This window comes from Notolabrus celidotus, chromosome 19, assembly GCF_009762535.1.
Source record: "Notolabrus celidotus isolate fNotCel1 chromosome 19, fNotCel1.pri, whole genome shotgun sequence".
In the NCBI taxonomy this organism is placed as follows: domain Eukaryota; kingdom Metazoa; phylum Chordata; class Actinopteri; order Labriformes; family Labridae; genus Notolabrus; species Notolabrus celidotus.
The window spans coordinates 29629441-29644367 of NC_048290.1; the positions used below are offsets into that span (position 1 = coordinate 29629441).

A 14927-nucleotide genomic window follows, 5' to 3' on the forward strand; every position below is an offset into this window, starting at 1 on the left:
TATCACTATACACCTCATGTAGTATCACTATACACCTCATGTAGTATCACTATACACCTCATGTTATATCACTATACACCTCATGTAGTACCACTATGTACCTCATGTAGTATCACTATACACCTCATTTAGTATCACTATACACCTCATGTAGTATCACTATACACCTCATGTAGTATCACTATACACCTCATGTAGTATCACTATACACCTCACGTCTTTCTACCCATCTTCCCAGTTCTGTTCTGTACATTGTTTATACCTAGGCTACAAGTCTGTTCACATTTTTCACTGCGTCACTGGTTTTGTAAATATTTGTAAATGTACTTATTTAGTTGTGTATATACTTTTTGTATATATGTTGTAAGATATGCTTATTTTAACCTCTTTAATTTGAATTGCTAATAACTTTTTAATAATTGCTATTTTATAGGCTCTTGTTTGCTTTTATACTGTTTTGCACTATCTACTCTGCTGCTGTAACACTTACATTTCCCTGTTGTGGGACGAATAAAGGATAACTTATCTTATCTTATGCTGCCCTGCTTATTTTTTCCTCTTCTTATTAAAATGTCGCTGTATTTATTTGTCTTCATTGGTAGGATCGTTTTACAAGGATCGTTTTACAAAACCCCAGCCATCAGTGAGGAGAAGAAACACTAGAGAATGACCTGAAGTCACCTGTGATGGTGATGAGGCAGAGAGGAGCAGTAATTAAAACCTCTGTTTCTAACTCCCTTTGTCATTTTTAGAACAAAGAAATTGTCACTTAAAAAACACTAGAGTGTAGCTCTATGAAAAGTCTCCAGGAGAAACAGTATATGGGCGCCTTTGTATTCATATTTTGATAATATCACATCACGCTTCTCAGACCATTCAGTGCTCAGGCTTCATGCGTGACAAATCTAATACTGTGGTAACGTGAGACGCCAGTTACTGCACTTAGCCTCGAGTTATTCCCAGTGTTCAGATCAGGTTAAATCACAACACATCATAATAATATGGTTAATCAATTTTAGTTCTTTTATTTTAACATCAACATGAAGAAATCCTGTGTAGCATTTCTTGACTAGCTAATAGGTCTGAACTGACTGGCATTTTTTGCTAATTGCGCTCCAAATTTTTCAGTTACCATATAATTATCAGCCATTACTGACACAACTGATATGACATGGTGCAGGCACTCATAAAGCCTTATTGGTACCTTAGTTTTTATGTACTGATTGACTATCTTGATTGTCAAAAACACTTAAAACCCAAGCATGGGGAATGTAAGATCTATCTACGATAAGGGGGACAAGCTAACCCAGCACCAGAGGGAATACTGGCAGAGTAGCATCATGCTAACAGAGCTAACACCGGACACGAACGCCACATTGGAAGGATTTCACCTTCTGTGGGCGGACAGGATACAGGATAGGAAGACTGAACTAACTGGTGAAGAAGGCCAGCTCAGTCCTGGACCCTGTGGAGGTGGTGGCTGACAGGAGGATTATGGCCAAGCTGTCGTCTTTAATGAACATTTCTTTTCTATATATATTCTTGTTGAAATTCTTGTACTGTACACCTTTTTGTTTGCTGCTGTAACTCCATGAATTTCCCCGTTGTGGGACGAATAAAGGAGTATCTTATCTTATCTTATTAGAGCTGATGTAAGTTGATAGAATGAAAACTATTCAAGTTTATTTATGGGTACAGCTCTTTTCTGTAAACTGTGTGGGTGTCTGTGTGTTTACCATTGGTGGTGACAACGGTGTCACCATACATGTTGGTCATCAAGTCAGTTGGATCCTTCAGAAACACGTTGGACTTCTCTGAAACACAATGAGCAAACTCAATTTAAAACATGCACAGATTGTGTACATACTGTTAATACACTCAATACAGTAACAGACACCTTATGTGCATGTTGGGTTTGATCCACCTGCAGGTGTGTATGCATGCTCTTAAAGCACACTAGAAGACAGAAAAGGGAGAGACAGGAGAAGAAGGATGATTTTGTTAAAGTGTAGCAGTAATACAGCTAAGGTGACAAAACATATGATAGATTAGAACAGCCCTATTCAATTAGTGGCCCGAAAGCAACCCTTGAGTGGCTGAGTGATTATGACTTGGGTCTGTCAAGAAAAACATATTTTACTAACACTGACTAGTGCTGCTCTTTTATTGTGTTTCTGCCCTTTTGGATGTGGCAATACGTTAATAAACACCCAGTGTGTTTGTTATCTTATCTATTTGTTTTCTTTTAAATGTTTAACTTTGCTCACTGTCTGCTGAAAATGTCCGGCCCAGCTCATGTTCTTAGTCTGAAAATCCAGCCTGACCAAATATTTAATTGAATAGCCCTGGATTAGAATAAGGCAAATAATATATTCTAATCTATAGGAAGAGTTTTTTAAAACACATATTTAACTCCATAGACATTCTCTCAATCAAAATCAGTGTAAATTAAAATAAAATATCAAGTAGTGAATTTCACTGACAAAAAATAAGGCATAAATCATGTTTATGTCATATTATGTTTCTTTTATGGCACTCAAACTCAGGTGCAGGTTTCTGTACAGATTGTCAAATGAAAAATATGCTTTAAAATGCATTTCCTCAAACATTACTTCCCATAGCATTGTTTTAAATGTGTTGCAATGATGACTGTACTACAATGAAGAAAGCATTACAGTATTTGAAATTACCCTTGATTTGTCATAGCTTATTTCACAAGTGTAAATACTTTAACTATTTGAGTTTGGAAGGGTTACAAACTCTTAATGAGTAATGAACATCAATGTCAGTAGCCCTGCTCCCCCCTGCAGCAACATCACGAGTCTCTCCCATGACAGATCACACTAATCCCTGGATGATTTTACTCCATACATGGGAATTTTCCTTTAGTCATTTCTGACTCATTGTCTTGAGGAGAGGAGAAAGGTCACTTTGGGCTCACAAGAATTTAGATGTCCTCTATTTTTTAATGTATGACTAGGCAACATATACAGCATTATATATCATATGAAATTAAAATATTAATAATCATTTCAACCATTACACAACTACTTCAATTTAATTTCACCTTGAGAATATAAATGACCTTCCTTTGTTTAGTTTTGTTACTAATATGTTCTTCACCTGTGTGTACAGATGGTGGTGCTCACCTGAGGGGCGTGCATAAACACACACACGCGCTTAAAGGCATATAGGAGCGTACAAACAACATACCGCACAGCAGCTCTCTCATCCCCTGCACGGAGCAGATGAAGGCGGTCGGTCTGTTCAGCAGTCGGCACTGAAACACCCGACTGCCGTGTTTCTCAATCCTCTGCCGGCAGAAGTTCACCGGGTCCCGGTAAAACTCCAGAGACTTATCCCCGAGCACCGACACACCTGCATTTCCTGGTAGTTTAGACATTCAGGGCCGACGTAGGGACGCAATCCCGCCGACTTCTCCTATTGTTTAAGTTGAGAGGTAGATTCCCTTGTGGTGGTGTTCTAACAACAGTGATGAACTTTAAGACTCGGTTCTGGTTCAGGGTAAATCCTGTTATCATCGCCTGCTAATCATTCTAATCCTCGTGACACTGGAGGATCGACATGTGTATCAGATTGCTGCTATCTCACTGTTGGCACTGTTTTCTCAGAGGTAACCGAAACTATCCAGCTTCACCGGCGAGGGATGCGTTCAGGTGCTGTCCGTAATTCAGGACTCTCTATTACTTATGCTGTTACTACAACTGCAGTGTTACTTTTGCGTTTACTTCAGGTACTGCAGCCTTCAGCAGCTATGCTAAAATCACTATGGTGACTGGATAGCCTCTTTAATGGGATGTATCTCCTGACATCATTGTACCGCGTTGACACGTGCGTCTGTTCTGGTGAAATGAGAATAATAATAATAATACTTTATTTATATAGCACTTTTCAATACAAGTAACAAAGTGCTTTACAGTGGGCAATAAAAACAAGAAGTGCAAAGCAAAATGAAGCGATTAAAAATAAAATGAAATAAAAGCTTAAAAAGCCTACAAACTTATAAAACAGACCCTTAAAATCAGAGCTAAAATTAAATAAAATCACTCAATAAAGGCTTTCCTGTAAAAGTGTGTCTTGAGTAATGACATAAAACCAGTGTTGTGCAAGTTACTGAAAAATAGTAACTAGTTACAGTTACTAGTTACTTTATTCAAAAAGTAACTAAATTACTCTGTTAATTACTTACACCAAAAAGTAATGAATTACTGTTAAAAGTAACTTTTTAGTTACTTTATAATAAGAACATTCTTTAATGCTCCTATTTATGCACTACCAGCTTCATTTCAGTGCTGTATGGAACATAATACACTATTGATCATCTTTACAGTTTCTATTCATTTGCATGCACATCGCTAAACTTTGCTCAGCATTATGATCAATGCAAACACAGACCTGACTCAACCTCAAAGTAATTTTTAAATGCTACTTTATTTAAGTCAGACCAGCAACAACTGACAATATCACAAGGATTTCTGAAATAAATAAAACAAAACAGTCTGAATATATTATTCAGAATCAAAGATAAAAAAATAAAGTGGCTTCAGCATCATAAAAGCTGTTGTGTTTAGCCCTTAAAAATGTTCCTTCACAGCTTAAGTATAAAAATATGAAATAATGAGCGTATTTCCACTTTGAGAAACTCGTCTTGCTTTCGCCTTTACTCTCCATGACTGCCGCACATGTTATTAAACGGAAACACGCCCACACGCGTCTTCTTCTTTTGTTTTACAGCGGTTGGCATGGCACCCAGCAATCCCACAATGCATTGCCACTGTAAACAGGAAGAAGTACACTGCAGCTAGCCAACAATGAATTAATTTAAAGTAACGGACAAACGCACGATGTTGTAACGGTAACTGAGTTTATTTATTTTAAAAAGTAATGCGTTAGAGTATAAGTTACTGTCAAAAGTAACGGCGTTACAGTAACGCGTTACTGCCCAACACTGCATAAAACACGGGTCTGACTCTGCAGGTCTGGTCTCCTCTGGCAGGCTGTTCCGGAGAGTACGAGCCCTGACTGAAAACGCCCTGTCCCCTTTGGTTCTCAGTCGGGTCCTTGGAACAGCTAACAGAGCACTGCCAGAGGATCTCAGACTGCGACTAGGTTCGTAGGAGGATAAAAGCTCAGATATATATAGAGGGGCAAGTCCATGTAGTGCTTTAAAAGTCAATAAAATAATCTTAAAATCAATCCTAAAATCAACAGGCAGCCAGTGTAGATGAGCTACAATGGGGGTGATGTGGGAACATGTTTTAGTTCCTGTTATAAGACAAGCTGCTGCATTTTGAACTGTTTGAAGACGGTGGATTGATTTTTGACTAAGACATGAGTACAGGGAATTACAGTAATTGAGACGGGAGGATATGAAGGCATGAATAAGTTTCTGAAGATCTTTGGCTGACATTAAGGACTTGACTTTGGATATATTTCTGAGCTGATAAAAACAAGACTGGACAACTTTTTTCACCTGTGGCTCAAAACACAAATTCCAATCAAAAATCACACCAAGGTTTTTGGCTGAGGGTTTAACATTATTTGAAAGCTCACCCAATTTTGGCAGGATTTGATTCCTCTTTGCTGGGGGGCCAAACACAATGACTTCAGATTTGGAGTCATTCAGTTTTAAAAAGTGGTCTGCCATCGAAGATTTAATTTCTGACAGACAGTTGTGGAGATGAGTGATTCCTGATTGGTTATTATGTTTTATTGGATTGTAAAGTTGCGTGTCATCAGCATAGCAATGATAACGGACATTGTATTTATGAATTATATGGCCAAGGGGGAGCATGTAAATGGAAAAAAGAGCGGGACCCAGGACTGAACCCTGTGGAACCCCATGTGATAGGTTCACCGTAGATGAATATGAACCAACCGATGACCCTACAAAACATCTCCTCTCAAGATATGACCTGAACCAATTCAAGGCCATGTCATTTAATCCAGCCCACTTCTCCAGTCTCTCAGTAAGAATATTATGGTCTATAGTGTCAAACGCAGCACTCAGATCCAACAGAACCAGGATGGCGCAGTCACCAGAATCTTAAATTAAAAGGAGGTCATTACAGACTTTGAGCAGAGCTTTCCAGAAGAGGAGGACATGTTAACCTCTACCTCATCCCTCGCCTGCTTTTGCTCAAGGACCTTTTTCTGGATTCCGACTTCATAAATCTAGGTCCTTGTCTAAAAAATGTGTCCCCTTCAAATTGTAAATTTAAATATGTACACTTTCCATTAATGGAAATACTACAGAAGCCCTAAAAGGACAGCATTAAATACATTTTATTTTCTCTTTCATCTCAAAATAACAAGTTAATTTTGTCATTTAAAAAAAAGCTTGTTGTCTGGAGATTTCAACTTATTTTTTTTCTGGGATCATTTATCTCGTTTTATCCAGAGAAAGAAGCTATTTTTTTGTGTTTTTGATCTTCAACATGTAAGATAAATGTCTCGTAAAAAATGTATTTTTATTCTTTACTGAGGCAAAAATTTCTAAACAATGTTTGTGAAAAAAATAATAATAATAATGAAAGAAAGTGATAAACAGAACTTTCCTATTAGGCAAGCATTGGAAACCTTCAGACAAGCATAAGGCACAATTGAAATGACAAATATAATGAAACATAGAGCTTCACAATGTTTCGTTCTGACTCTAGGGACTGAAAGCAGACCAGTACCTGATGACCTCAGAGGTCGAGGTGGTTCATAAAGTAGCAGCAGATCAGCAATGTATTTTGGGCCTAAACCATTCAGTGCTTTATAAACCATCAGCAGGATTTTAAAGTCTATTCTCTGACAGACAGGAAGCCAGTGTAGAGATCTAAGAACTGGAGTGATGTGGTCTACTTTGTTGGTCCTTGTTAGGACTCGAGCAGCAGCATTCTGTATGAGCTGCAGCCGTCTGATGGACTTTTTAGGGAGTCCTGTAAAGACCCCGTTACAGTAGTCCAGTCTGCTAAAGATAAATGCATGGAGGAGTTTTTCTGCATCCTGCTGAGATATAAGTCATTTAATCCTTGATATATTCTTAAGGTGATAGTAGGCTGACTTTGTAATTGTCTTAATGTGACTGCTGAATTTAAAGTCTGAGTCTAAGACTAGACCAAGGTTTCTGGCTTGGTTTGAACATTTCATCTGTGCAGATTGGAGCTGAGCGGTAACCTTTAACCTTTCTTCCTTGGCTCTAAAAACAATCATTTCAGTTATCTTTGTTTAACTGAAGAAAGTTCTGGCTTGTCCAGTCATTGATTTGTTCAATATTATCTTAAGTTACTTGGTTACCATATGTATGAATGTGCTCCTTTAATGTTTAGTACAGAAGCCCTAAAAGAACATGATTAAATAGATTTTATTTTGTCAGTGTTCGTCTTATTTTCTTGTTATCTTGAGAAAACAAAGCTTGTTATCTTGAGATAGCGAGAAATAGAAGTTGGGATCTTCAGAAAACAAGTGAAATTAACTTTCAAGTATTTAATCATGTCCTTTTAGGGCTTCCGTAAAATACACAATACAGTATGTTGATGTTATTTACATTTTAAGATTGAAACATACCTGGGTGCTCTGAAGGCTTATACTTTTAAGTTGGAAACTTCAAAATGAACTTTTATTTGCTGTCGCCTCTGCCACTGTAAGTGCCAACTCAATGGTTTCACCTGCTCCAGTGTCCACCTCCTGTAAAGGGCCGGCACTGTTATCCATCTGGCAAATTTAAAATGGCATACATGATTAGTTAGCTTAGAGGGAAGGCAGGAGAGTGGGGTACAGCTGTAAGGGAAGGTAAGTCTCCAGTTTTACAGTCATTTGTGTGTTATTTAATGAAATGCGTAAACTTTTTTCCCCTCGTGTTCAGGGGCATTAGGGAGCTTCTTCAGTTGCTAATTATTCGTATAGATTTTCCCTTTTTGGCTTCAGAGAGCAGATGGGATGCGCTGACGTTAACAGGGGTTTACATCAAGGGCTTATCTGATTTAAATGAAAGACCATGAGCCTAGCACGCAGGAGGGAGTTATTGCTTTGGCTATCAAAATAGACAATCGTTTGAAGGAGGGACAAAGGGAAAGAGCAACCAGGCCCCATAAATTGGCTTTTTTCCATGTTATCACCGACTCCTTTCAGTGCACTTGCTCAGAGTTCTTCCTCCTCCAGGGTTCCCACTCTTTTCCAGAGATCATTTTCCAGGACATTTCAAGGACATTTTCAGTGATGAGTAAGCTGGTATGACCGTCTAAATTTAGTTCCTAATTTAGTTCCTAAATAATCTAATATGTTCCTCTCAGTGGAAGTCTACATTGATGACATGCAGTCTATGGCTAGCAATGAAATCATCTCTTACATGCCTAAAAATTATGGCAAATTGATAATAGAATAATACAACCACAGATGTACAGCACTTCACTTTATTTTAACCAAGCAACAATGATGGACAACTCTCATCTCAGCTTTCTCTTTTCTCAATAAATATAAAATTAAAAACAAAAGCGCCTGCAAAAGACTCTGGAAGCTGCCTTAGTGAAATGAATAAATACTAATAATAATCAGAGGATCAGTGCATAAATTGACCTAAATAGATCTGAATCACAAAAATGGCCACAAGTGTTTAATGGGGATGTGTTTTTTTTTAACATTGTTCGATCGCGCACAGTCATGTTGGAATAATTTTCCAGGATAATCCATGATTTTCCAGGACATTTGACTTTTTCTCCCATTTTCCAGGTGTTTTCCAGTACTGGAAAACTGGTCAACTGTTTTCCAGGTTTTCCAGTTTTTCCAGGACGTGTGGGAACCCTGCTCCTCATATGCCTCTGAGATTCCTATGGCTCCTCCTGTGGCCTTGATTCCAGTGCTGAAGACAACTTTATAGATTCTCAATTTGTCATTCAGGCTGATATCCTGCGAGAGACACTTGCAATATGCTCTGGATGGTACCTATTATCTGGCAACCACTGTGAGAGGATTCAACTTTTGTCCACCCATCTCCAGTCTGACCTGTAGTCATTGGTCTTCCCTGGTTACAAACTGCAGAATCTTCAAATATACTGGTCAACCTCGTCAATATCAGGCTGTGTTGTGTTATGATATTCCTCCTGTCTCCAGTCAGCCAATAATGTTAGCCTCTACTCAGAGAAACCATCTCCTGAGCCACATGACTTGTCCCTAGTTCCAACCTTGATCTGAGTTTAGTGTTCAGCAAGGATTTGGCCCAGTCCCTTCTCCCTCTACAACCGCATACAACCAGAAAGAAAGGTTGTGGGGGAATGTATATCTGACTGTCACTACTGGACTCATCTTTCCACCATGGTGGTTTCTTCTTTGTGGCCAAATAAGGCAAGACTCTCCGCCCCTGCATCAATTATCAAAGTCCCAATGATATATCTTTTACAAACAAGTATCCACTTCCCCTCATTAACCATTCATTTGAGCTGCTTTGTTTTTGTCTTCCAAGGCATCATCCTGATTTTCTTCAGAACCCTTGAAGAGCATATTAAAGGTGACATATCATGCAAAATGGACTTTTTAATGGTTCTCTACCTGAAATATGTTTCCCTGGCATGTCTACAAACCCCCCGAGAATGAAAAGAATCCATTCTGCCCCTGTTCTGATTTCTCCACCTTTCTGTAAATGTGTGTGAAACCAGCCGTTTCAGACTTCAGTGTTTTTGTTACGTAACAACAATATCCGGTCTGTCACAGTGTCAGAGCTCGGAGCTTGTTCAGCCCATAGACTGTATAAAATACAACTCAACCCCTCCTCTGTTTTTCATTACCTGCACAAATGTGTGCTAACAAGGAGCTTAGGAGGGAGGCATGCTAGTTGTAGGCTGTCTTAATAAACACAAAGGTCGGTTTTACTCCCCACGTCTGCAGATTTGAAGATCTAGTGGATTTTTATTTGTCATGGAAAAGTGCTAGCGCTAATTAGCATAGCTACATGTCGTAGCTGTAGCTGTAGCTGTGTACCAAGACACACGTCGACATACTGACAAATAAAACAACAAGAAACACAGAATCTGTGACCAATCCTTCATAAAAGGTCCTGCTGCCTTTCTGGTAGAGGTCGGGTTTACTCCCCACATCTGCAGATTTGAAGATCTAGTGGATGATTTTTATTTATCATGGATAAGTGCTAGCGCTAGTTAGCATAGCCACATAACTACATGTTTGTAGCTGTGTACCAAGACACACGTCGACATACTGATAAATAAAACAACAAGAAACACTAAATCTGTGACCAATGGTTCAGAAAGGTCCTGCTACAGGCGCCTCTCCATCAGGATCAGATTCAGAGGGTTGAAGTAGAGCGGTCTGCTAGCAGCCGTGTATATTCAGCCAACATGTAAACATTAGATCAACGTGCTGGAGAGCTGAGGCACATCCACTTCCTGAGGGGGCGTGGTCAGAGAAAAAACAGAGGCTGTTTCCGAAACGGCCTGCTACATACTACTTACTAATGTAGTAGGCAGTAGGTATTGCCTACTACATACTGCGTTTGAATTTAGTATGTAGTATGACTGTTCTGTCCGATCTGTCATGCAGCATGCTGAGCCAGACGTCGCTGGATTTCTGGTTTCGGAAAGCGGAAGTAAACAACGGCGAAGCCGATAAATAAAATGCTTATTTAGCATCCATTTATGGTTTAAAAAGTTAGGAAGTGGTTTATATGTAATTTGATAACTTTCACAGCACCCAAAAACGGATTTCCTCCCGTCAAAAAATGAGGAAAAAGAAAAAGCAGAACGAGCGCTGTGCATTATGGGAAACAGTACGCGAGGCAGACTGGTCCGATGCATACTGAGATATTTTCCCGATTCAGTAGACATCCGGGGAGTTTTGGCATACTGCAGATTTTGCTCTTGTTCACATACTACTTACTACATACTGAATTTTGGACATATCAGTACGTACTGCTAGTATAGCAGCCGATTTCGGAAACAGCCAGAGTGTTCTGAGGACTGCTGAAGAAGAGGGTTCTTCAGGCAGACCAAAATCTGATTTCAAAGTGTTTTTTTGAGCATAAACTTTAAAGACATGTTTTGGGGACCTCTTAGACCAATATATATTGATGAAAAAAGCGTGATATGTCACCTTTAAGCAACATTTACGTCTAATGCTGCAGAGACTGCTGGAGAACAAATGTTTGCTAAACCTGAAAAATATGAGTTCCATGTCCATCAGTTTCTCAGGTTACATCATCACCAGCTTCACTGCTATAATTCACATTAAAAAAACATTAAAACATTTTCATTTATCATAAAGTCAAAACAGTAGTGTTTTTCTGTTGACATTCTCAACAGATGCAGAAAATAACAGCATAAGATCCTCCTCCCTGTTACCAATCCCCTAACCCTGCCAACGCTCATACTATACTGTGGTTTGTTGTTGCTTTGTGTTAGCTTTTGGTCTTAAAAATATCCTCCATGTTATCTACCAATGCTTTGGGAAAGTAACATTTTTGTCACTCAGTCAACAGGAGGAGGTAAGTCGGGGGCATTCAGGTTGTCACAAGTAATGTCTTTGCTATTCAGAATTAACAACCGTTGTCAAGAGGTTTTGACCAATCAGAGTTGAGCATTTCTTATAAATGATTAGTAAGAAAGCTAGGAAGTAACTTATACTGTTTTAGACAATAGTCATGAATGACATGCACACACACATAAATGTTTGTGTATTATTAAAACACCGTATGTGAATTTGATGAAAAAAATGTTTCCAAGCTAAAATGAAGATATTACTTACATGTATAGGATCTTGCTGTGTAAATGAGTTCATTAGAGGTGGCACTTCTGAAATCAGTGTGGTCCACAGTAAATATATTCCTGACAGCCACAGTTCATAAGAATCAAAGGTTCCAATGAGATTCTATAGGAAAGGTATGTGAGGCATTTCTGACGAATTTATAAGTGGTTATTTTGTAATGCTTTATTATTATTTCACATAATAGCTACAGCCCTACTCATTGCAAAGCAAAAGTGCAGAGGATGTGCTGGATCCAAAGCATCCATAAGGTGGCCTGAAACCATACCACTTTCTACTTCCTTAAACCAATCTGTAAATTATAGTACCTGTATATGCTCCTGGAGTTCTGGGAAGACGGGGAACTGCTCAAGACAAGTACTCCAAAATCTACATATAAACTAGATTTTCTTTTTAAATAGAGGAGAAACAAACACTTTGAACTTGTGAACGTCTGTGTAAGATCACTGGGTCACGTTTGTGTAAAATTAAGAACTAACTGTACATAAGCAATGCTTTACCACATGCACAGTACAAGGACTGAAACTAAGCCATCTGCAGCCTCAGCGACAATTAACACTCATGGATACAACCACTTGTAGATGGATGTCATAAATAATAATAGGATTAATAGAAAGCTTTTCTGATGACTCAGACAACAATCACTGCACTTCCCTCAAAGATGAAAACATCACTACAATCAGCTGCAAAGTTAGACTGTTGTTGTAGCCATGGGAAAACTGCAAAAGAATAAAAAAAGAGTGTAAGGTCAAGATAAAAGTTAAAGGAGAGAGTGAAGAAATGTGGTGTCATGAAGAAAAAACAAGGACCTGAGAGAAAAAGTGACAGAACTGCAAATAACATTGGAATCTGAAAATACATGGTCGGAGAGAGAGACAATGAAAACATCAATAACAATGTCACAGATTTACTATCAAAACTAGTGCCTCACTGTGCTGCATCAAAGAAAACATCTGTTGGCACAGTTCACTGGCTGGGAAGACAACAGTAAGGACTACAATGACAGATCATCAGACAATTTCCTATAAGATAGAATTAGGATGTGATTTAGAATCTGTCCAAAAAATCCAGGATCTGCAAAGACTTAAATATTAGAAGGGCTTAACTGGCTGGGTATTTGATTTTTATTGATTGGGCCAGATTATCAAAGTACATTTTCAAACTTTTTGATACAACAATGGATTCACAATGAATTGCTTGATATGTATACAAAACAATATTTACAGTGAAAGGAAGGAACTATGACAGCATAATGAGACACCTGCAACCAGTGGCTGCACCCTGCTGTTTGGCCTATTATTTACAAGAATGTTACAAGGAAAGTCTGAAGACAGTCAGTTAGTAATGCAAGACAATGGGCCCTAAGGTAACCCTAGCACAAAGTGCAAGTGTCTTTATTTTCCACATGATGCAGTCCTTATTTTTTGGCCTAGAACTCACATTTTGTAAACAGCAAATGGACCAGCGTCTACATTAGCACCATTGGGCATGTTAGCCTCTTGATGATAAAATGACGTGTTCTTGGGGACACCAACAAATACCTAGTAGAAAGTCTAAAGGCAGGGTTACAGCACTTTCCTGATATTTAAAGGATGCAATAGTGAGATTGTATGCTATATAGTGAAGGTTCCTTTGCTTATTACACACATAACGTGCAGCAGTGCTCCCACTTATAAGGAAATATCACCGTATTTGCTGATATCATGGAGTTAAGTTCTCTATCAGGACAAAACTTGAGATGGGACTATATTTTATTTTTAACTGCTCTTGGAATGGGTCAATCTCAGGATCGTGGAAGATGAGGACCCTGTCATCTCCTCACACATCTGCTTCACCTCAGCCCTGCACAGGACAAAAACTCCACACTAAGACCATCATCAAGTTCTCCATCATGCTCCCTTGAATACATGTGGAGAAAAAAATCTTTATACCACCCTATTTTCTGTTCTGTTCTGCTAATTATTTTACTGCCCTAATAAATTCTCGTACTCTTTTTAATGTTCATGGCTTTTACATATTTAGCCTACTTTTTAGATATGGTTAGTTAATGCTGCTCACTCACCACCGTTCATGCTAGGTCTCATTGCTCCTCAACTTGATTCGTTGTTTCTCTTAATCCTGTCCTGTTCCTGCTCCTTGTCTTCTAACATGCGTTGTAGGTAAAAGCTTGAGGTCCAGGTCCATAGTAACGTTAGCCTCAGTAGCTTGCAAGGAGAAAAAAGGCAAAAAAAGAGCACACTCAAACAAAACCTGTTTTATAGTTAGCATAGCATGTTACCACAGTGTAAGAAAACATTTCCACAAACACAAATATTCCTGCATGTTGAAAGGCTACAAAGACCTTATCTCAAAACAAATGAAACACACACAGAATGTTTCTTTACATAACCCCTTTTATTCTTTATTAAACATGTTAAAGAGTGCTTTTGTTGGTCACCTGTCCTCAACTGCAATGCCTGAGATCCACATCAAACACCAGGAACTGCCAAACAGAAGTGTAGTCTGCCATTGGCTTATATATGAGGAGGTTTTTCAAGTGGAAGAAACCATGTATGACAGAGGTGGAGGGGTGTTTTGACAGAGGAATTACTAAATCAATCCCCCACTCTCTGGTGCCCTTTCAGAGGTAAATGCATGAAAAAGTGCCCTCTGTCAGCCCCTCAAATGTATAAAGCATTAAAAAAGTGCCCTCTGTCAGCCCCTCAAATGTATAAAGCATTAAAAAAGTGCCCTCTGCCAGCCCCTCAAATGTATAAAGCATTAAAAAAGTGCCCTCTGTCAGCCCCTCAAATGTATAAAGCATTAAAAAAATACCCTCTGTCAGCCCCGTAAATGTATAAAGCATTAAAAAAGTACCCTCTGTCAGCCCCTCAAATGTATAAAGCATTAAAAAAGTACCCTCTGTCAGCCCCTCAAATGTATAAAGCATTAAAAAGTTCTCTCTGGACTCCCACCAAATGTACCAAACTTAAAAAAGCACCCTCTGGTTCCCCCTCAAATGTATAAAGCATAAAAAAAGTGCCCTCTGCCAGCCCCTCAAATGTATAAAGCATTAAAAAAGTACCCTCTGTCAGCCCCGTAAATGTATAAAGCATTAAAAAAGTACCCTCTGTCAGCCCCTCAAATGTATAAAGCATTAAAAAAGTGCCCTC

General features: G+C 38.8%; 1 protein-coding gene and 1 long non-coding RNA gene across 4 annotated transcripts in view; both read right to left on the reverse strand.

Moving 5' to 3' along the window:
• Window positions 1–3785, reverse strand: part of LOC117830729 (protopanaxadiol 6-hydroxylase-like) — a 37480-nt gene extending 33695 nt beyond the window's left edge. For 2 of the 3 annotated variants that reach the window (XM_034708987.1, XM_034708986.1), the window contains exons 1-2: window positions 3214–3785; window positions 1737–1814 (exon numbers count right to left, since the gene is read on the reverse strand). In XM_034708987.1, coding sequence (XP_034564878.1) covers window positions 1737–1814; window positions 3214–3403 — 268 coding nt within the window. In that variant the 5' untranslated portion in view covers window positions 3404–3785. The remainder of the gene's footprint in view (window positions 1–1736; window positions 1815–3213) is intronic. The other variant, XM_034708985.1, reaches the window with a different exon arrangement.
• Window positions 3786–12013: 8228 nt separating this feature from the next.
• On the reverse strand, window positions 12014–14395 carry LOC117831390. The gene is made up of 3 exons (XR_004634987.1): window positions 13838–14395; window positions 12585–12624; window positions 12014–12494 (listed from the first exon to the last, which is right to left on the reverse strand). It is a non-coding gene; the product is annotated as an uncharacterized LOC117831390 (long non-coding RNA).
• Window positions 14396–14927: the final 532 nt, after the last annotated feature.